This window comes from Oreochromis niloticus, linkage group LG18, assembly GCF_001858045.2.
Source record: "Oreochromis niloticus isolate F11D_XX linkage group LG18, O_niloticus_UMD_NMBU, whole genome shotgun sequence".
NCBI lineage: Eukaryota > Metazoa > Chordata > Actinopteri > Cichliformes > Cichlidae > Oreochromis > Oreochromis niloticus.
In genome coordinates, this window is record NC_031982.2 from 16,968,157 (window position 1) to 16,990,486 (window position 22,330).

General features: G+C 43.8%; 1 protein-coding gene across 1 annotated transcript in view; it reads right to left on the bottom strand.

Annotated features, from left to right (window-relative positions):
* Positions 1-720: 720 nt before the first annotated feature.
* Positions 721-22,330, bottom strand: part of LOC100708576 (zinc finger protein 521) — an 88,638-nt gene continuing 67,028 nt past the window's right edge. The window contains 3 exon segments of the mRNA XM_019347961.2: positions 721-2,287; positions 12,603-12,718; positions 18,471-18,602. Coding sequence (XP_019203506.1) covers positions 2,258-2,287; positions 12,603-12,718; positions 18,471-18,602 — 278 coding nt within the window. The 3' untranslated portion in view covers positions 721-2,257.

Genomic DNA, 22,330 nt, shown 5'->3' on the forward strand with positions numbered 1-22,330 from the left:
TCTAAAGGGATCACATCCTTGCTTTTTAATATATATTCTGGTCTTAATGGATCAAAATAACATATAAGCGTGTTTTTTTCCCTCCTATTGTTCTTATAACACAGTTAAGTATGCAGTGTTTTTAGATACAGTATAACCCGAAAGCCGTATCCAGTGTTTATTTCAAATGAACCATCACTTTTCAGTCTTGTTACTCACCACAGTTAAAGTGCTTTGAGCTGCAGCGCTGAGCCTTTTCAAAACAAAACTGAAAGCTTCAACAAATGTTATGCTGCTCGTGTGTCACCGCTGATGAATCATCTACTGAGACAGACAGATGTTGTTGCGCTGGTTTTGTCCCATTCGGCAAAGGCAGAAGAATCTTTTCCTCTGTCCCCCGGAGTGCTGGAGGCTCCCTAAATAGACCCAGCGCAAGGGTGTGTAGAATGGGACCGCACAGGGTGATGGGTAATGGAGTCATTAATAACACAGACCTCCCTTAAGATGCTCAGATGTTCGTTAGTGTGAGCCACGAGGGAGGGAGAAAAAATAGGATGCAATTTGATACAATGAAAAAAAAAAGCGGTGTAAGCATCTGATGATGATCCTGTTTATGCTGTCATAGGTCTCGTCTGATGGGTTAATTGTGTTCTCGCTCACTCACACACACACACTCACACACACACACGCGCACACACCAACACATTAACATACAGACTGTTAAGATGGAGGGACATGGAGTCCATTTCCTCATACAGTTTTTAATATTTCCATCACATGTGCAACACAAAAAAAAATGAGGTCTGCCAAATACAGAACTCCATATTTGTACAATACATTTTAATAACATCAGAGATAACTGTCTTTTTGCCGCAGGAGATGGTGATTTCCTGTAAACTGCGTACGAACGATTCTCGATCAAAATGTCAAAACATTAAAGTTTCATACAAAAGTGCATCTCAGGTTCAATGAATGCAAAACATTTACATAACAGAATGGATTAAAGTTGTGTATGATGCCACAGTGGCTTCCAGCTTGAGCAGAGAGCAACGGGACACTGCAAAAAAAAAAAAGTTAAAGAAAAAAACAAAATAAAAACACAACAACAAGAAAAAGTACTTGGGCACTCTCCAGGAGAGCCAGGGATGGAGTTTTGCAACCACGGTAAATCCCCGAGACAGACCGAAATTGTGTTCAGTGTTCATGATCCCAAATTCAACTGGATTTACTTTCCCCATTGTGAAAAAAAGAGAACAAGTAGAGATAACAAAACATAAACAAAAAAAAAAAAAATATTCCAGTAATCTCCAGGCTTCAACGAGCAGTAAACATTAATAACAGAAATGTACAGGTTGAATCAGTGGGCTGGAGATTTCCCCACGCTCTGAGAGCCACATGGGAGTTTCACGCCTCTGTTCATGAGCCAACAGAAGGAACTAGCCTTTTCCAAATCTGTGTCACTGCGTTTGCATATATCAGCATCTTGTCCTCTGTCCTGTTTTTTCTGTTCTCTGGGATGATTTTTTAATTTATTTTTTTTCCTTTTCACCTCTCGTCTGAACTCCAGCGCAGGCAGTGGAGATTAGTCGCACCACAGTTCACAGCTGGTCCTCTGGCAGCCATATTAGGACGAACACACAGACAAGGTTTCAGCCTATGCTGGTGAATCGAGCTTTTGTTTTTTTTTCACCCAATAATGATTGACCATGTCAGGATACAGAGTGACGTACTGCGCAGTAGGAGTGGCACTGATGAAAAGAGTCTTCCTGACAACACTCACCAGTTCCTACAGTTTCCTATGCTCTCAGTGGCACCCTGTTTCTCCTTCAGTCCCATCTGGTCTGACTGACAATGTAATGAGTCTTTTTTTCTTTCCCTCCCTCCCTCCCTCTTCTCTCTCTCTCTCATTTTTTTTTTTGGACAAACATTTTGAACTGTACATCGGCAAATACTGTATAAGATTGCAATATAGCTGTAGTTAAGCAACACATGAAGAAGTCTATGTACAAACAAGTTGGCTTTTTCTTTATTTCTGAAATAATGGTTAGTAAAGTAGGCCTACTGAGAGGTTTCTTTTTTGTTCTCCCCCCCCTCCTTCTTTTATTTTCTTTGCTTTGCTTTTCTTTTTTCTTGCTCTGGCATCGTTTCTTGTGGTGTAACTGAAAATTTCAGTGCAAGACAGTCAGTGGGAAACTGCACTGACGGTAATTGGCGGTCGGGCATAATTCTGTGCGTCATGTGATCCTTGTTCTCGGCCACGGCGCTGAGCTTTGCCATGTTAGCTGCTGTGCTGAGTCAACGTGTGGTTCTGCAAGGACACAAAAAGAAAGAGGGAAAACATTATGATCGCATACACCGCAAAAACAGAAATTAAAAAAAAAATCCTTCCCCTTCATTAAAAAGACATAACAAAACCTCCTTATATGGCTGTAGATGTTCTCAAAGCTTACAGTTCTTTTTAAATTCAATGATCCAGACATCAGCACTGCCGTGTGGTCGTCTCAGTATTTGAATATCATCGTCATTCCCTTCTAATTAACTTGCAAGGAAGTCAAATTGGTGTGTGGATCAATAGCAGTCAGCTTTGGGCCCATACCACAGTTAAACCTCAGCCTATCACAGACACACAAGACCACTGTCCGATAACATCCCACCCTGCCTGTCCAATCAAAAGCGAATCCATAACAACACACTGACAGACCCGATGGAATATCATCCTTGGAGTTCTGTCTGTCCGCTGCCTACGTGCATTAAGCATGCTGTAAATGTACCCCCAAAAAAGGAATACTTCACACGCAGATAAGGCCTCAGAAGATTTGATCCTCCACACTTCTGTAAGTCTCTAACTGTGCACAATTCACTATGACAGGATAACAAGCTGACAATATCGCACTGTTGTGCTGTATCTTCCAAAATTATGCAAGCACACACACAGACCGTCGAGAGTGGTTGTAGTGGGGCAGCTGTGCCAGGTTCTTTAAAGGGAGTGTGGACCAGGGGGTGTGTAACTGGTGTCCCTGGTGGGCTGAATCCAGGTCATCTTTTGAAGTGACTGCTAATCCCTTTAATGCAAACTACATGCCCCACTTGCTGTGCTCTGTTTAAAACACAGCCTTGGACTCTCTAAACTGGCATGGACTAGACACACCTGTCACAGAGACATCACTACGCATGCATGCACAAATACACACATCCGCCGCACACTCGGTACACACATACATTTTGCCCTACACATAGGCACGGAAATGAGTAATCAAAGTATGTGAAATTACACTACTTTTACTGCTTAACTAGCCTTTCAAATACAACCCAAAATGATTACCGCAACCTCAGTCTGAAGGTTTACCAAAGCAGTCACCTTCAGTGGTGCAGAATCCCTCGGGCAGCAGTAGGGAACGACTATTAGCCCCCTTGCATTCATTCCTTCCATCTTTACCCTTTCGACTGCCTCCATATAAAGCATTTAAACGCCTCGACAGCTTTCCTTTCAGCTAGGACGATTACTTCCCGACAGGTGGGGTAATAAGCTGTTTGACGGGGAACAGGATTGTGACCCCTGTACGGGTTAGTGTAGCTCACCTGGGCCCTGCGCTCCCTTTTTTAAAGAGAGGCGGCTCCGGACAGCTCCTCTGCTTCCATCTTTCCTCTCTTGCTGAAATAAAGCTCCTTTAAGTGAGTCTGGGAGGAGACTCCCCATGGGATGCTCTCTCTCTCTCTCTCTCTTTCTCCTCACCTCACCTCCTCCCCCTCCTCACACTCCACCAACCCCCTACCCCCCGGTGAAGACATCCTTGGCGTTGCTGAGGAGGGACAGGAGCACGGCAACCTTATTAATGAATGCGGCCCATTACCCGTCAGCCTGGCTCCTCAGCGACTCCCAGAAGCCCCTGCAGTACGTGACTTCAAATGGCAGGATATTGACACGGGGAGAGCAAAGCGGCTAGAACTGAGTGTGTGTGTGTGTGTATGTGAAAGAGAGAGAAACACAGAGAGAAAATTTGTGCTCAACTGAGTGTGCATGCCTTTGTGTGAGTGTGCCATTGCGTCTAGGTGTGTGTGTGTGTGTGTCTGTGGACCCCAAAGGAATGTAGCTCCTTGGATATAATGTAGGGCTCGTAACAGCTATTAGAGGGGAAAATAACCCCTCTGGGGAATGGCTCCCCCCTCTGCATGTCCCAGCTCTGTCTGACACACACTGCATTCTACCTTTTCCTTAAACATGCCAGGAGTTTTCTCACTGAGGGCTTTCTCAAGGACGGTGTTAAACGACTTCAGTGGCTGTGGCAGCCATGCAGACTAAAGGGAAATAGAGGAAAAGAGGGAGGGAGGAATAAAAAAAACATTAAAAGAAAATGAAACTGATACCTTTATCTCTGTGGATACTGAACTCTGCAGAGTAGCTATAAACTGTTCTGTGTACGAGTGTGGAAGGTGGTAAAAGGGAGGGAGGGTGAAAATTCACTTTCCCGTCTTCATCCTTGTCAAGTTCTTCGAGTGCCTCGGCGCAAGTGTTGGATAAGTAAAATACCCACGGTGCGCTTCAACAAATGTCACGTTACATAGAAAATCGCATTATTCACATCAAAATGACCAAAATGTCCACTGCCCTAGGAAGGAGGATGTCACTAATGGTGTCACACTAGAATCACTGCAATTTAGGATTAGATGCCCTCCATTAAGCCTTTTAGCTCTCATCTTAACTCCCTCCTTCAATGCCATCCTATTCCCCCTGAAACTCTGCCATTCCCCTTATCATCCATTTCCTTCCCTTATATCCAACCCTTAATCTCCTCCTCGATCCTTTCAACCACCTGCTGGCCACACAGGCCTGCTGCAGGGCCCAGTTACCAGCAGTGTTCAGGTAAACCATAGCAGTCAATTCTCCACTAAATTAAATTTTGCACTGATCAATAATGCGCACCCGCTTCTCCCTTATGAGCACTGGCTGCACTGGCTCGGAGCGAGCCTCTTCCTCCTCTCCCGTTCTCTCACCGACTCCCCGCCACCGTTAAACCACCACTTTCATCTTATTACATCACCCTACTGCAACGCCCTCAGGGGTAGTGGAAGAGAAGGGAGAACACCCGGCAGGGGTCTTGTGTACCCATGCAAACAGGTGCAACATGTCTTAGGAATTTAACGCGGCTGCAAAGAAGGAGAGAGCGAGGGAAAAAAATGGGGAACGATTGGGGAAGAGCGGAGACCGGGAAAGAGCAAGCAGGCTAGGGAGCTGATTTATTAACTAATCATTCTTTATGTCGTTCCCCATTGCTCTGGTCTCCATCGATAGCACCCGGTCTCCAGTGAGGCAACAGAGGTGCATCTCTTACATCAGCTCTGCAGAGGAAGGCCAGTGGACTAGCAGACACGTTCTCCCTTTCATCTGATCTTGCTGTATTAAAGACAATCTTCAGATTGCCCAACATCACAGAGAGAGGATGTAAAGCTTAATCACAAAGCTAACAATGTTTGATTAGCATAATGTTAATACCTGCTGAGCACATGTTAAGTACATTGTATCTGCTCTTCTACCTGGTGTTATCCGGCATGTAACATTAAACCCGGGCTTTATTGAGTGGTTAGAGAGCTGAGCGAACAATAATGACTTTATAAGCTATGGCCTATTTAAGGCTCCTCAAACAAATAAAGCATTGTGCAGCGCTGACTAGTGAATAGACCAGAATCTGTCGCATTATGCCACCCTCAAAAAACAAGTGCTGAAAATGTAACTGACCTGTAATTAAACAGCTTAACTGCTGCTAATAAGCTACAATTTTAAGAAGTTTATAATAAAGTCACATTTACACTAGCAGCATAATTACTATATTAGTAATCCATACAAAGGTAGGAAGAAATGCAGCTAGAAAACAGTATGATAATGTTACTCACTTATGATTTTTAGTAAAGGAAGCTCTAATAAAAAGAAAAAAAATAGAGTTAGAGTCTTGGAGTTAGAACATTTCTTTACATGATTGGAGATGCTGGTGTGACAGCAATCCATAAATCAAACTTACTTACAGTGGAGATTAAAGATCAGATTAAAGAAACAGTTTATTTCAAGAGTTCAGCACATCCATTTAACACCTGCAGCCCAAGTGCCTTATTTTATTTATCTATGATGAAATATTTAAAAAGCTAGTCAAAACTATAAACACCGCCCCCCCCGAAGCTCTGAATGAAAGCCTCTGCCTTTACATCACATGCCTGGCATGCAGTAAGTCTGCATAGCCGCATCTGGAGCACGGGGAGGGCGCACAAAACCACTGAGACCTACGCATACCCGTAGTCATCACTCAGGAATTTAATTAAGGCATAAGAGAGAATGTCACCAAACGATACTAAAACAAAGAACCTGCATTCGTTTCTGCAGCCTCCACATTGTAGACTGACTTGAAGGAATTTAATCACTTGGTTATTTAGGCTCATTTATGTTTGCGTAACGACCGAAAGATGTACAGTGGCCTTCGATCAGTAATGGCCGCTCTGTTTCTCTGGTGATTTTTTTGCGGTTGCAATTCACGCTTTGCTGCCGCGTAAAATGTTTTCTCGCTGTTCAAAACTACCGTGGGGATAGACAGGAGCGTTGCATTCCTTCTTGATCTTTAATGGTGTGCTGAACTCGGCCCAGTATTGACTCAGTCCTCCCTTTGTGCATTCTCTACTGTTGACCAGTCCACTGAGGGAGTAATCCCTTCCTGCTTTGACCTGAGGCCAGGCTTACTGCTGGCTAGTTTAGCCAATGAAGAACACAATCAAATAAATAAATAATACAGCGGTTGGCATTCTCCACAGTCATCACTTATCAGGCCGTAGGGAGGGTTGACCCCAAACACTGTTATGCCACAACCGGCCTGGTCTCCTTGGTAACAGACTGCCTTGTTTGAAGTGAGGTGCCCGGGGAGTCATAGTCATACAGTAACAGCAAAACGCTAGGGTGGAGTTGACAACAGCAATGGATTTCAGCGTCTTCCACGTGAGTCATTTCCACACCGAACAGTTGTAAAAATATATAATAAATCCATAATGTTCAAAAAAAGCTTTGATTAGATGTCTAACTACCCCAACCAAATACTTCTGAGGTGTAACTGGAGATGACTGACCACCCTTTTTTGTGAGCTGGTGCTTTGTAGCTCCAAATGATACTCATTACCCTGTCTAAGTAGACAAGTGAATGGTACTAGAAACACACTATGCAGTGATCCCGCTGTTTGACTGAGGTAGCAAAACAACTGCACAACTGCTGTGTTATTATGGGGCCTCATTAAGTGAGGAGAGAGTGGGAGACGGGGAGAGGGGAGAGAGGAAAAGCAATAGAAAGAGGGCCAGCAAGAGGCAGAAAAAGAGAGAACGAAAAAAAAACACAAGAGAGCGATACAAACTGTATTCTGAGGTGATAGCAACACACAGATGCCTTTCCAGCCAAAATGAAGACTATGACTAAAGAACCCAATTAAGGGCTTTCTTAGGGGAGCCATCTTGGGAGGGGGATGGGTCTTCCTGGGACATGAGCCCTGGGCTACATCCTCTAATTAGACAGAGCGAGGGGGGAGGATCTCTGCCTGTCACTAGGAGGGAGATGGGGTCCATGGGGTTCCACATGTCAGTCCCAGAAACAAAACACAATTACTTTCACATTTAACCACTTCAGTCAGGGACAGACTTTGACTAGGGATACTACAGAGCGCCCCCCCCGCCTCTCCAGCGCCGCTGCAGTAGATATGCCACTTCACAAATGCAGCGATTTATTTGAGGACTATATTTTCTCTCGCACTTCCACGCTTTCACGCGAAGGTGACAGTCGAGCCGCGCTCTCCTGTTTCCCTGGCCAAAATAGAGGAGCGGATCGCAAAATAAACTTTTAATTGACCCACAATTGGCGCCATTCAGCACGCTTTTCCAGAGCCGAAGAGTCAAATTACTTGGCTGTTATGATGTGCAAATATGAAATTCGAGGGGGGAATAATTGTTCTAATGCTGTTTATTTTGGCCTCTGTTGCATTTTGTTAACATCAACAGCATAACAGACACTTGAAAAATCAGATCACCACGGAGAGTAAATTAAACCTGTAGTGAGTTTCCTGGGAAGCGCTTGAAATGGTATTTTATCAAAGTTGCTGGAAAAAGTCAACTAAGAAAAGTAAAGGAGACATGTTTGAGGGAGAGATCCGGTGATGGATTCTAGCACAGTACACCGAGCGTCTTCTCTTTTGTTTGGATTTAACTTTCCCCAGTGGTGCAACAGAGGAAAAAGGAAAAAAAAAGAGTGGCTCAAAGGCTTCTGGGAGTTTTTGTCATGTCTCCCTCCAGACATTGTGTTTGCATGCACATATCAGACCCTGGGAGAGATGGAGACAAAGACAAATACATACAGCACGCACGCAGATGTATACACACAAACATACTCTTGCACCAAGAAAAAGAATATCCTCCTAGGATCATTAGGTCTGTCATGCTGTCTAATTCTGATCCACCTACAAAACTAGAACACCAGTGATTCATCACGAGTCGTCTAAGGGTGTTTATGTCCCCGTTTACAGTGCGGAGCCGTGTGTGTACAGTGTAATTACAAATACGCTAAAATATTAATGATGGCACCTCACAAAAGCCACCGTTACTTTCTTCCTAATTCCTTGTTCTTTTATTTTGTAGTGCAACTTTTTTTGAAATGGTGACAGGATGCGGAGCACCTGGGGTGATGAAGAAGAAAACAAGTTGTCATATGAAAGGAAATATATATAAATATATATGCAACTTCCAAAAGCGTGAAGAGCTGTCACACTTGGCAGATCAAGATATTCAGAGAAAATTTGGTGTTTGAGCACCACTTAGGGACAAACACATGAAGCTTTGCTTCTTCTTTTTTTTGCCGCACGTTTGGGACTCGGGGCAGTTAGGGCATTTTTTCGGGGCATATTTTAAAATTCATGAGGTAAAAAAAAAAAAGAAAGAAAGAATAACTTCTGGGGAATTGGGTCTCTGTGCTTCAGACTGAAGAATGCTTCATGAAAAGGAAGGAGGGAAATAAAAACCAAAAATATTGTTTTTGCTTTTTTTAAAGATCCATCACTCAGAGAATCAACTCCAGACATTTGCTGCATTGTAATGCGCAAAGCATACACTGCGCTGATTTCTTTGGCAACAATTATTCCCATCTAATACAGCTACCCCCTTCTTCTCACCCAGTGTCCATCAGTCCCCTTTTTCTCCCTATTTTCTATCCTGGACACATGTTATGACATACATAGCTGTTTACAATGACCTGGTGACCGCGAAGCCTATAAATATGCTTAATTAAAACAGCAGAATTGGACACAGCTTGGCAATAATGGGTATCACACGGGGAGAGGAGAATCTCATTTGTGTGGGGAAGTAGAACATGATGCAGATGTGCTCTTGTCACTTTCAGCACTCATTAAGGCCAGGGAGCTTTGAATTGTCTTTGAAGGAATCCTTTTAAAAGACACTCCAATTAAGGTATGTGTCCTGCGGGCGTCTGAGGAGAGAGGGAGAAGTCATGCAGCATCCCAGTCCTTCCACTCCTCCGTCGATCACGGCGCGACTTAACACACGACTTAAAATCTCATGTCACTTCCAAGGAATGATAATGAAACTGGAGGATGGAAGGAGCAGAGACAACCACAGCTTAAAAAGAACAAGGGAGTCTCACGCAGAAAATGTCATCTTGACTGTTGTGTAACTTCAGCCTCATTGTCTTGTCTTTGGAGAAATTGAGATCATTGGGAGAGAATCCTATGATTGCAGCCCTCCAGTATACTGTGGTACGAGAGCTGAACTTGTGCGTTTCTTCACAAACGAACTGCACTCGGAGAAATGTCAGATTTAAGCTGTGGCTAATACTGCGCATCCATCAGTTAATGAATCTGGCTAATTAATCCAGCCTAGCAGCATTGTCAGTGGCTCTGTTCTTTCTGCAATGTGAAAAGCTACTGTATCCGACGGCAACATGAAGGGGAAAGGAAGTTCATTATCAAGTTTCACATTGCAATATGGCCTTTATTAGAACCCAGGGACATTTTTTTTGTCTCAAACGGGGACGGCAGCAACAGGAAGACAGTGGATTTTATTTTGGTGGGAGTGTATTCTGTAGTGAAGCTATGTCTGTTTGTTGCTCAAGGGGTGGGCAGAAGTTGAGGGTCAGAGAGAGCAGTGCACAGCCAGCCTCCTTGCCCTCCCTATCAGCACTTCATGAAATATCTAGACTGCTCCATATTTGAGGGAAAGGGATGCGCAGGGTGCAGGCTGTGTGAGTTTGTGATGGTAGAGGGGAGTCCTCCGGAGATCTTCGAAGGGAAGGATGGTCTATGCGTCTCACAGCTTATTTTTGTGAGAGAAATGGAGAAATGGAGGGAAGGTGAAGAAGAGAAAGAGAGATTATTCTCCATTGGAATATGGATTCTGGGGCACACAGGCCCAGGAGTCAGTCAATCTGGCCGGTCTGAGGGGGGTGGCTGGGCGGGGGGTCCTAGGAGGGCTGATTAGACGGATGCTCTCCCATCATCCATCTCGACAGGCTGGCGAAAATTGGCTAGCCCCTTGCAGGGTAGAGTTCACAGGGGGAGGTGGTGGGGGGATGATGTGGAGTGGTGCGCTGGATACCTGTCACAGCCTTTGGTCTGTTTCAGGATCTCAGCAGCAAATTAATAAAATATCTTTCCTGCTTCCCTTTACCTGCCGTGGCAGCTCTCCCTCTCGCCGCTCCTTCTCCCAGCTTGCACCGGCCCTTTGACCCCTCCGACTACTGTGAGAGATGAGGAGCCCAGGCAGCCGGTGAGTGGGCCAGAGTGTCAGGGAGAAATAGGGAGAAACTCCAAACTCAAGACCCGGCGAAGAGAGAGAGCTCTCGCTGCTGGAAGACAGCTCCACTTCTGACAGACTGACAAACGACTGCCCTGTGTCAGTGAGACATTTTGAAGTGTGATGCATGGGAAATGGCAACCGCAAACAAACAGCAACTAAAAAACAAGCCTCCAACCTGCACTCTTTGTAAGGTTTTAACTGGGCGATGCAGCAAATCCAACATTTACTGAATCGATTTTTAGCATGCTAATATAAAAATGTGAAAAAATCGCTTGAAGATACGAGCTGGCCGTGGCACGTATACAAAAAAGTTGCTGTTTTTGCATAAGAAAGCAGCGCACATATTTGTATCTATATGTGCCCCATATATGTTTGAGACTGTGAGCATGCAGACACATGGGACTGCCTTGAGAACATGGCACATGTTGAGCATAATGATCGTCTTATCCCCCAAGCTCGTTCCTGCTCTCCTTTCATAACCCTCTGTTTCACAAGAGAGTGCCATAGGTCTTTCATGTTCTGCTCTTGTCTCTTCACACAGAGTAAAACAATATAATCATGCATGAAACATCACCTCCGGGAGGTGGAGATCACTTCATTCCAAAAAATGTCAGACAAAAAAAAAAAAGAAAAAAAAGTAGGAAAACATCCCCAGGTTATTTGAGATTGTTTACAGGTACCTGCTACAACCCTCACTATATAGAGAACATTTGTACCAATGAGAGATGAAAATGTGATAAATAGCAGAGCTTGAAGTGAATGAAAGGCTTCCACATTGGCAGTTTGGTGGAGTGCGAGCCTTGTTAAATAATCTTCTCTGCAGTGGAGTTGCATGTCAGTGGATCAGGCCTTGTTTTATTCATGTTTGTATGCTCAAATGACCAGCAGATAATGATCGCATTCACCTTCCTCCTGGCAGACACACACCTCTGCGTTTACAACCTGAATCTCAATATGAAAATCATTGCCGATCAATCGCCAGCCGAGCCCTGGATATTTCCACCAGCTACCCGGCTAATACGTGGTGCAGCTAATCCAAGTTTCAAATAGATGCACATAGAGGATATGGTCAGGGGCTACTGGTTTCTCTTAGCACTTTAAGGTGAATTAAAATACTTTAAGTGATTACGCTGAACACGGTGTTCTTTTAAGACCGCTCATATTTTAATGATTTAGTTTCAAAAAGGTAAGAGAAAAAAGATGTGGATATGAGAAGTGTGCCATGTGTATGATAAAGAATCCCCCAAACAAAACAGAGCTGCTTGAAAGCACCACCACAGTGAAATAATATAATAAGGTTTGTTTCATTTTTTCAGGTTCTCCAAGGACCATGGAAAAAGATTGCTAGAAAATGGATTATCTCTCTAACATTGCGAGTTCATAAGTCCAACTACTAACTTTGTTGAAGGGCAGATACGGTCTCCCAGAGGACAAAGCTCATATTTAGCCACGAGGCCTCCTCTGTGATTAGAAGGGGAGATGCAGGCATATTGACTCAACTGTGTTTTTGCCTCTGCACCGTATGTAATTACCTCTTCAAAAACGAACATTCCACTAATCCTCTAATTCCAGATATTTTAGTGCTCTGCTGGTCTAATAAGCAAATCAAATCATATCTGCACATCACAAATGAGTTTTGGAAACGGACTGAAATAATTCCTTCTGAGTCTCTCATCCCAGCCGGGATGGAGGGGGATAACCAGAGTGCTGTGAGCGGTGTTTAGTGTTTGTTAAGCTGTCATGTGTGATTAGCAGTCACAGTTTCTGCTAGAGGCCCCTTCAGTTCCCCCCGGCCCAAGGCTCACCTGTAACTCTGTCTGGAAGAAGAACTTCTGCGGGCACTGTGAGCAGTCATAGATCTTATCCTCCTGTCCGTGGGCAGAGAAGATGTGCTGCTGGAGCTTATTGGCCTGGACAAACACTGCTCACATACATGAGAAGGTAGGGGGTGGGGGGTCAAAGGGTAGAGAAGAAATTGATAAATATTAGCATACATTTTACACGCTGCAAGATTAAGACTTTTTTTGTTGTTGTTTTTTCTGCTTCTTCTTATTAATGATGGGGCTGAATTAAAGAAAGGTGTTGCCTCCATCGAGGCAACATCCTGAATGCTTTAGCCCAAATAAAAATCAAAAGCAGACTATGTCAAATGGTAAGAAAAATAAGTTAATCACAAACAAATGCATGTGTTACGAGCCCCCCAAAAACAACAGAGAACAATTTAGGTGTTAAAAGTAAAACTGCACTGGTCATACGCATGGCGCCACAGCTAGCGGATGCATAATGTTTTGAGAATAACGATGCTCTTTATTTAGCGCTACTGTGGGGACAACAAGCCGGAAAATAAACAAGTGCAAAAATTGGCATGGCTTCAAGTGCAAAACATGGCCTCCATTAGTCTACATCGCTAATTATATTGACAATATAAATATTCATGGTGTTGCGCTATTTATTCATGCAGACTACATTCACCATCATGGAAACACACAACTTGCTGGTACTTAAAACATATACCATACATTTGTGCTTTAATTAAGCCATAGTCCACGCTGAGACGCCAAGGGGGACGCAACTGTGTGCGTCTTGAGTGTATGTGTCTGGCACGTGTGTGTGTGTGTCTGCATTCTCTAAGGAGCACTTCAAACATGCCGTTTGTTATCCCAGACCCTTGTGCTTTAAGGATGGCTGTCTAATCTCAAAGGTCTGGATGCTCTGGAAAAGTTAGCATGTGGGGGCTTCATTTGAATTTCTTACAGCTCGAAATAACTTTTCTTCTAATGCATGCACTGAGAGCCACAAGGAGAAAGAGGGGGCGAGGGGGGCAAAGCCACAAAAGGTGAGGTGTCTGCTGGCGATTGCTTTGGGGAGGTCGCTGCAACCCCCTTGGCGAGGCCCCGCAACTTCAGCGCGTCCCAGTTTGAGCTCACGTGAGAGTTGGGTTATTAATTACTGAGTCATATAGACTTGAGACGCATCGAATGTCACACGCCTGACCTGGGAAATAAAAGTTTAGATCCAAAGCAGAAGCAGTGCTGTGATGCCTTCCGACTGCTAATGCCTGGGTGACAGCTGTCTCTGGAACACGGCAGCATGTTAAACCAGAAATGAACAAACCTCCTCTAATTGACAAACAACTCCATGGTCCATTTCTGAAACTAATGGCTGCGGCGATATGAGGATAAACATAACTGCGGCTACACGGCTGCTTTTACAGTCGGGTTACAAAATATTACCGCTCAAGGTTAAGGCCTCGGCTATCATGCACATTTGTGCCTCTGTTATGCTCCAAAAACGATGACAATTTTCTTTGTGGGGAATACACAGCTTGGAAAGGAAAAATAATGTGCTGATAAACAATAGCCTATTTCTTTAGCTGTGTTTTGTCTGCATATACTGTACAGAAACAGGTCACAGCAGCTGCAGGAAGCCTTCATTATGTCTTTGGCTAGAGGAGGAAAAAGTCAATACAGCAAAAATAAAAATGGATTTGAGACTTGGGGGGCCTTCAAATACTGTACAATAGGGCCAAACACAACTGAGATGTCAAGTTAGCTGTTTCTTGCTATTTACATGCATCTCTGGCCCACTTCCAGTAAGAGTTACATTTAATCAGCAGCGCATTTATCAATTTATAGCTTGGCAGTCACTTACACACAAGTGGGAAGTGACAGTTGATTTAAAGCACCGGGGGCCTAAAATGTTTTGATGCCAGTGTAAGTCCAATAAATACTTTTCTGCTAATTTATATACGTCTGTTTTGACATTTTTAAAGGCTCGGGCTGTATTTATGTTTACTAAAGATGATTGCAAGAATCTGCGATCACTAATATTTACTGTGGTAAACATTTAATTAACAGCAGGGTTCAAATTTGGAGTCCTTTGTCTTCGTCGTTGTTTTTCAAATTAGCATGCAACGTGTAATAAAGGGATAAGCTGAAATGGGCAATGGGGGGACATTGCATTGGCATTTGGCAGCATGAGTCAGATATAAAATATGCCATTGCATTGCCCATTTAGAGGAGGAACACAGGCATGTCTTCCTAGAGGGTTAAAATGAGGACATAGAAAAACAAGGAAGAAATAATCCAAAACCACATCCAAACAGGATCAGTGGCTGCCCATTGTGTCTCTCCCTGCTGAGTATGAGCGAGGGAGCGAGAGAGGGAGGGAGCGAGAGAGGGAAAGAGAGAACTTTGTGGAGTTTGTTGGCTGTGGAGCCGGAGCAGAGCAGAGCTGAACAGAGCGCTGAGCCGGGTTGGGCGTCAGGGGTGTCAGGGCTGAGGGGGCTGAGGGGCCAAGGTCTCCTCGCTGTGGGGGATATTAAGCCCTCTGATTAGATCTCAGGGGCCGCCCATGGCAGACGTCTCCTTTACTACAGGCCCCAGCTCATCTTTATTTTGGCAGGGTGGTGCTCTCTGCAGGCTGCACTGCACCAATACTAAGCTGTTTGTGCAGAGAGGAAAAATAAGTTTATCCTTCCCCCCCTCTTTCTCCTTTTTCATTTATTTATTCATCTAGCCTACACGTACTGGTTCCTGCTTAATCCAAGGGTTCACAACGCAGAGGCCGATACGAGAGTTTCGAGGCAACACAAATGGAGCCGATAACTGTGAAATTTCGGGAAAGGACTAAGCCCGTGTGTCTTATTTGTCTTTGCTGGTAAGATGTCATAATTCTAACATCAAGCACCAGCGCAAACACATGCAGCAACTAAACAAAAAAAACCCAACTAATTAAACTACTGTAGTTGTCAGACTCGTGTGGATTCTAAGTTTCTACTTCACGCTGTGACATAAGTAAAAGAAAAGTGTATACGTTTACACAAACGTACAGACACACGCGCGCACACACATACACAGGACTTTCATCAGGCACACTTTCTTCTGTTTTGTTTGTCTTAAGCACATATTCCCAATCACAATTTCCACACCAGCCCTCACTACTGCTCCTAAGGGTGCAGGCAGACACTTCTAGCTGCAGGCTCCCCCACTTCTGAAACCTGTCAAATCTGTCCTGGGAGAGTCAGCCTCTCTCTCATCATCCAGGGGCTTATGGACCTCTCTCCATTTACCCTCCCTCCCCTACACAGTTCTCTTTTCCTCCTCCACTTCCCTCCTTTCATCTCACATCCAAACTTGCCAGTTGCAACCTTCTCAGTTTCCTCTAAGTTTTGTCTCCTTTTCTCCTCTATTTTGTCTCTCCTCATCCACCATCGACAACTTACTTTCCCCCCCGCTCCATACTTCTGCTCCGGTCTGTTTTGCGCTGGGTTTTTTTTTTGTCCTCTTGCCATTCCCGTTGGTGTGGATTGAGAGTAATCAGGTGTGTCAAAGAATGACATTCATTCTCTACCTCCCGTTGCGTTTTTCAGGTCGCATGGGGGTAGATCAAACTAAAACATGGGCATCACGGGGGGATGATCTTTTAAACAAAGAGTAACCTTGTTAATCAAGCGGACTCAATAACCCAGCAACTACCTCTGCAACCACCTAGTTTGATCAAAGTTTTGCTTTCATGTTCCGAATCATTATACCTAAAATGGGAATCCTTTTAATATGCAAATATGGATTTGAAATGGTGCAAATAAAAATGGTTGATTTTAGAAAGTGGTCTCTGAAAACAAAACAGTTTTAATGGCCAGAAGTAAAAAGTACTTAAGTCTATTTGGTAATACACTTAAGTATTGTTTTAAAGTGTTTGATGTGAATATAGCCGTTTCAGTTACCATTATCATTTGATATCTGTATATTACAACTTTATGTATGAATCATCGGATAATCTTGTTATATGTTAATGCACTAGTGCTTAAACTAACAGTTAAAATTAGCTTTGGACAAGTATGTTGCAACATATGTATAACAACTCATTCATCAATCTACATAATAGCTGTTCTTTTTTTTACCTTTTGCAATGTTTTGTACTACATTTTTCTGATAACACTGAAGTACTTTTTATTTACTTTAAAGTACTTTTGCGTGGTACTTTTTAGTAGAAAACAAATTTTTACATCATTATTGCCTCAACAATGCAACAAAAGTACTAAAGTGCAAAAGTTAAATGGCTTCTATGGTTTCCATTAAGTGTCAGTAAAACACAAAGAAATATATAGAAAACTCATTATTTTATTTTTTGCTGCTTAAATTCGCTGGTATCTTAACTTAATATGTATGTTGCTATCAATGAAAAGTTGTAATGAACTTTTTCTACTGCTCTGTGTAATGATAAAAAATCCAAAAAAGTCCATGAAGTGAAGCACATACAAAAACAAACTTAGTGCGTATTATCTGACAATATACTGTAAGTAAAGTTATGTTAGGGTGTTAAACAAGTGTATTTTCTTTACTTTATGTCAAGCTCAGCTTGAAGAAATACATTCAAGGACAGCTGTTTAGCCAATCTCTCAACTGCTCCTTTTTCTCCAAGTGCTCTGACTTCAGTCTGCCTGTCCCCTGCATCCCCAACAGAGGGAGGCCTTTCAGTTCATCCCATACTCTCCACAGCCTTCCTTCCCCGCTACCATAGGCCTTCGCCCATCTGTCTGTCTGCACTGCGACCGCTGTCCTGAGGGTGTACTCTGTCTCTCCCTCCTCCCCTCTCCCTCCCAGCATCCCTCTCTCTCATGCGCCGTGATCGATATGGACGCAGAGGGAGAGGGGGGACCTGTCTGTCAAAGCCGGCGGTGGAAAATGAAGGCTCAGATGAAGGAGGCATGCTCTGTATATTAAATGCCCAGACCCCTGTGAGGGGTGGAGGGGGGGGAGTTCGGGGTGGGGAAATATCAATAGGCCTCTCCTAAAAGAGAGATAAGGCCAAAACAGCAATGAGAGAAGTGGAGCAGACTAGAGGGAGGGGAGTGGAGAGAAAGAAGGAAAATGAAGAAGGAGCGGCGATGTGAGGGGGATTTGGAGTTAAAAAAAAAAGATGTGAAAACAACTTTGAGCAACGCGCAAAATGTGAACTAATGATGTTAATTGATGTAACAAGTGAAGGAGAGACAAATTAGTTTTTGTGCAATGGGTGGATGGGGGGTTACAGGAAGCACAAGAGGGGGAAATGAGCTGAGGACCAAAAAAGTGTTAGGAAGAGTAAAGAGCTGAGATGGGAGAAAGAGTGAAGAGCTGAAGTTAACGACTTTGCAGATTTCATTATAGAGATAGTTAACCCTGTTGACACTGAAGGAGGGCGCTATCCTCTCAGGAGGAGTCCGGTCCTTCCACCTCCACGCACAGAGACAGATGAGATCATTACAGCTATCAGCACCACTGCCATCCACAATTAGCACATCTCCTTTTCTTTCCCCACTCCTCAATCCCCCATCTCCCCTCAGCTCACACTGCCTTCCCCCCTGCTCTCTTTCTTTCTCCCCCTCTCACCTCATGACACTTCTTTGGCCTTGATTTGGAGGCAATTTGACTAAATAAAAATCCACATGCAGCAAACTGCTCTTAGCTTTAGCTGGCCTGCTTGATTGACCTTTCCCAACTCATTTAGAACCCATTTGCCTTCAAAGTGAAAAAGAAAAAACATGCAAAGAAGCTTTGTTGAAAATGTAAATGTCAGAAAAGTTAACATAAAAAAACCTCTTACTTTATAGTCTTTCCATGTGTTCACTGGGCTGATACTGCACGATACACACACGCTTGCGTGCACACAAACACATGCACAATACGCACCTGTAAAGCAGACCGGGCACTTGAAGGTTCCACCCATGCCCTCAAAGCTGTGCTCAATCAGGTGGCATTGAAGCTTCGCTGGTGAGTCGAATGACTGACTGCAGAGCTTGCATTCATGGTTCAATCCTTCCTCTGTAGAGAAGAAACAACAAAAAAAGAAAATACGCAGAAAACCATAAGAGGCAGAACAAGCAGAGCGTGAATGGCTGAGGAGTTGCAGAGATCTCACTTTGTCCTGGTCCTTTTTTTCCCTCTTCCCTTTTAACGTGAAATTTAAATTTAACAAATTTATAGGCACACTCTTGTGTCTGTGATTTTCATGACTCAAACAGGAAAAAAAAAATATTGTGTGATCTGCTCCCATCAGGCATAAATTGGATGACCAGCTGGGGTCCTAATAGCTCAGACGAGGGCTTGCACTTTGAACATGGCGAGTGTCATCGTTTTTTCCTTTTCTTTTTATCAACTTACATAAAAATAAATCTGCAAAGTCTAAATGGAGGAGGAAAGAGTCATATGTGCTTCGCAGACTGCGAATCGAAATAAATCAACAATAGTCAAACAGTGCATGTCAAACGGTGAAGAGGGTCATTATCAGTTTTTCAAGGACAAAAAAACCCCAAATAACTGAAAAAATGCTTCTCAAACCTTACTTATACGTCCCTGATCTCGGCTCTCATCAGCTCTCCTTTACAGCACGCTCACTTGCACGACAGATTATCTTCTTTGCTTTAAAAATACCCAAATGTCTATATCAACATTTGACTACCTCAACCACAGCCAATGATAGCTTAAATAAATGTCGTCGTGGTAGACCTGCACATTTATTTGCAGCACAACAATCTGCTGACTCAGACTTTTAGAGAACTGCCCATCTCCAGTGTGTCAATAAAAGGCTTATACACTCTGCCAGACTAGTGCTCTATCAAACTCTTGCTACTGTTCGGCAAAGGGGCGGGGGTGCATACCTCTGGGACTCAGCTATGGTTTATCCCCAGGTCTCTGCAGCCCAATGCCCACCGCATAGACCCTGGGTGCCAGAAGCATGTATACATAATCCACCTAAACAGCTGTGCAGAGCTCGATTCCTGGTGGGTCCAGGTAGAGGGTTAGTTGAATGTGCTTTAGGCAATTTTGGCAAACAAGTAATCTGAAAAGCAAAGCTTTCCAAGAAAATGGTCACCTTGAATGCACAAGATGCCCTAGGATCTGTAATGTTTAAAAGTCTACTTAAATCTTTCTTGACTGTGACTTTTTTTAACCATCAAAATATATATTTTTTCTCTAAAAAATCACTGGACACATTTTAAGCTATTTAAAGACTGGGCAATGATTTCTAAAATATTAGAGAATGAAAAAAAAGCCTTAGCCCTAAAATGTTTTTTCGATTTTCTTAAAGCTGAAACTAGACATAAAATAGGTAGTATCTCAGTGTTTGCACCCATGGACTGATACTGACAAATAGAGACAACTGTGACCCAATAACCCCAATATTCTGGAAAAAAAGGAATGAAAACATCGCCTACAGTGTCAGGCTCTTTGCAGTACACACTGCAGTTTTTACTGTAACACATTTTTGCCATTTTTTTCTTCTTAATCTTCTTTCAGTATGCATATCCTTTAATATGATGTCTGAAACCTAAAAAAACAAATTAGTTGTGCATCAGCACAAGCTCACAGACAACATTCCTGTATGTCTGTCTGGCAAAAGGTAAAAGCTGATCAAAGCAGCTCATAGTAGTTTGAAAGGGAAAGAGTTGATGCTGTGTTCTGCAATCATGCATTTGACAGATGAGATACTCTGTAGCCTACATGTGCATCTGAGTGTAGCAGCAGGCATCAGCGAAAGAGGGGAAGGGGAGGGGGTGTTTGCCACGAGCGCATTCACGCAGCCGTGCAAGAGGATCACTGTCCTCTTTGATCACCATTCAGTTTGCTTATCTGTGTGACGGTGTACACTAAGGTCAACCTTGCTGCATCGTGCACAGATCTGTTCTTCTGCCATATGTGCAGCCCTCATTTGACCCTAGTGCACAATGCGGTCCCTTTGGAGACCTGGCCTGCTTCATTATGCAGATAACTCTGCACCTGCCTGACTGACCTTGCATGTGTGCATGTGTGTGACTGTGTCTGTGAGCAGGTGCATCAGGTGAAAATGACAGATATAAATGAATCAGAATGTTCCCAATTTAAAGAATACGGCAGCAATTTTGTTTTTTTTTCTTACTGTTAGCAAATCCATGTCTTAGAATGATTTCTCTGCTGGCACTTTATGTGGCCACGATGCTCACAAGGCTTTTGGCCACAAAGCCACTTGTACTTGTGGAGTCAAAGTATTAATTTTCACATGATTTGTCGACATTAAGATGACGCCACTGTTGATATATAATATCTTTTATTGTTGAGGATATGCGACTGAGAGCAAAAACGAGGTTTAAGTGAAGGCCTATCACAAGCAAATTCTGCTCCGTTAGCGCCTCTAATGCAGCCTGTTTAGGGCTGGGTTTGTATTCAGCAGTGTAACAGGGGTTGAATCAGGCTGGCAGCTTGTTTCTTAGTGAGAGCCAAGGGAGGAAGTCGGCTTGCTCGCCCCTATAGCTGCCTCATTGGGCTGAGGTCACTTCCTGTTGCTCCCCCAGCCCTTCTCTTGGGCTGCCCAATCAGCGTGGCCCTGCGTGAGCCCCCACCCCTCTCTATCCACCGAGCAGACTCTGGATATAGTTACAGGGCCACAGGGGACTGTCAGCTCTCTCTCTCTCTATCCTCATCTCTCTCCCTCTCCCTCCTCCCACTCTCTGTTTCAGAGTCTCCCGGGTGTTCTCCACTGCCACCACCCTGTCCCTCCGCACTCCTAAGAAAATCCTTTAGATGAGAACTGCTCCTGTGTCTGCTCCCTCTAAGCATCCCTGACACCAGCAAAGTAAGCCCATCTGCATATCCACAGGGCCTTGCGTTCCTGTGGCTCATGGTTTATGTATTTCACAGCTCCTTAAAACACAAACGCCTAATATCTCTCCCATGTGGAGGACAGGAGAGGGGGAGAGGAAAAAACTACTCTCAAAAAGAATGGTCTTTATTTCTCTGCGCTGTTTACTTTTTCCCTTTTTTTTGTATCCAGGCTGAAGTTCATGTGCCGTTGAAGGTTGTTTGGGACGCTGGGGCTTGCAGGTCTGGCTTGCATAGTTTAGTGAACTCTTTATGTAACAGCGACACAGCTGCAGCATATTGAATTTTGTAAGGCAGCGGTAAAAGCGCCTGCGAATCTGATAGATGTTTTATTGTGCTTAAGAGTACAAACGCACAGCCGTCAGCCGACAGTGACTGAAACCGATGTAACTAAAGGCGCTCTAACTTTCTGACAATAATGTGTAATTAAGTATATCGCAGGGCATTGCTTAATTAAAAACTCTCCCTCAGCTTATTCCGTTCCAACGCCACCGCTTCCCTCACCACCACTGCCCCGTACTCCCTTTAAACAATTCTGCCGAGGAGCAGTGTGAATGCGAAGGGAATTCAGGACCACTTTTAGCATTTGACTTTGGACAAGAAAAATCTGATACTTAGATCTGCGCTCCTCTCTGGGGCATAATGAACAGTTCTCTGAAGCTCACGCTCACAGGGGCCCGTGTTTCTCGTGTCGCCAAGGCAGATGATATTAACGGCATCAATCAAGGCACTTCTGCGCCGAAAGTAATGAGTAAACAACTGGGGGAACAAATTGGGAATATTTAGTGGTTGTTTTAAACAAGACACAGGCAAAACAACCATAGTAATCACAGGGTGATGGGTGTGTATGTGTGTGCGGGGGTCAATTTAAACTAACAGGTCAGTGCTGAGTTTCTAAACTGCCAAACTGAGCC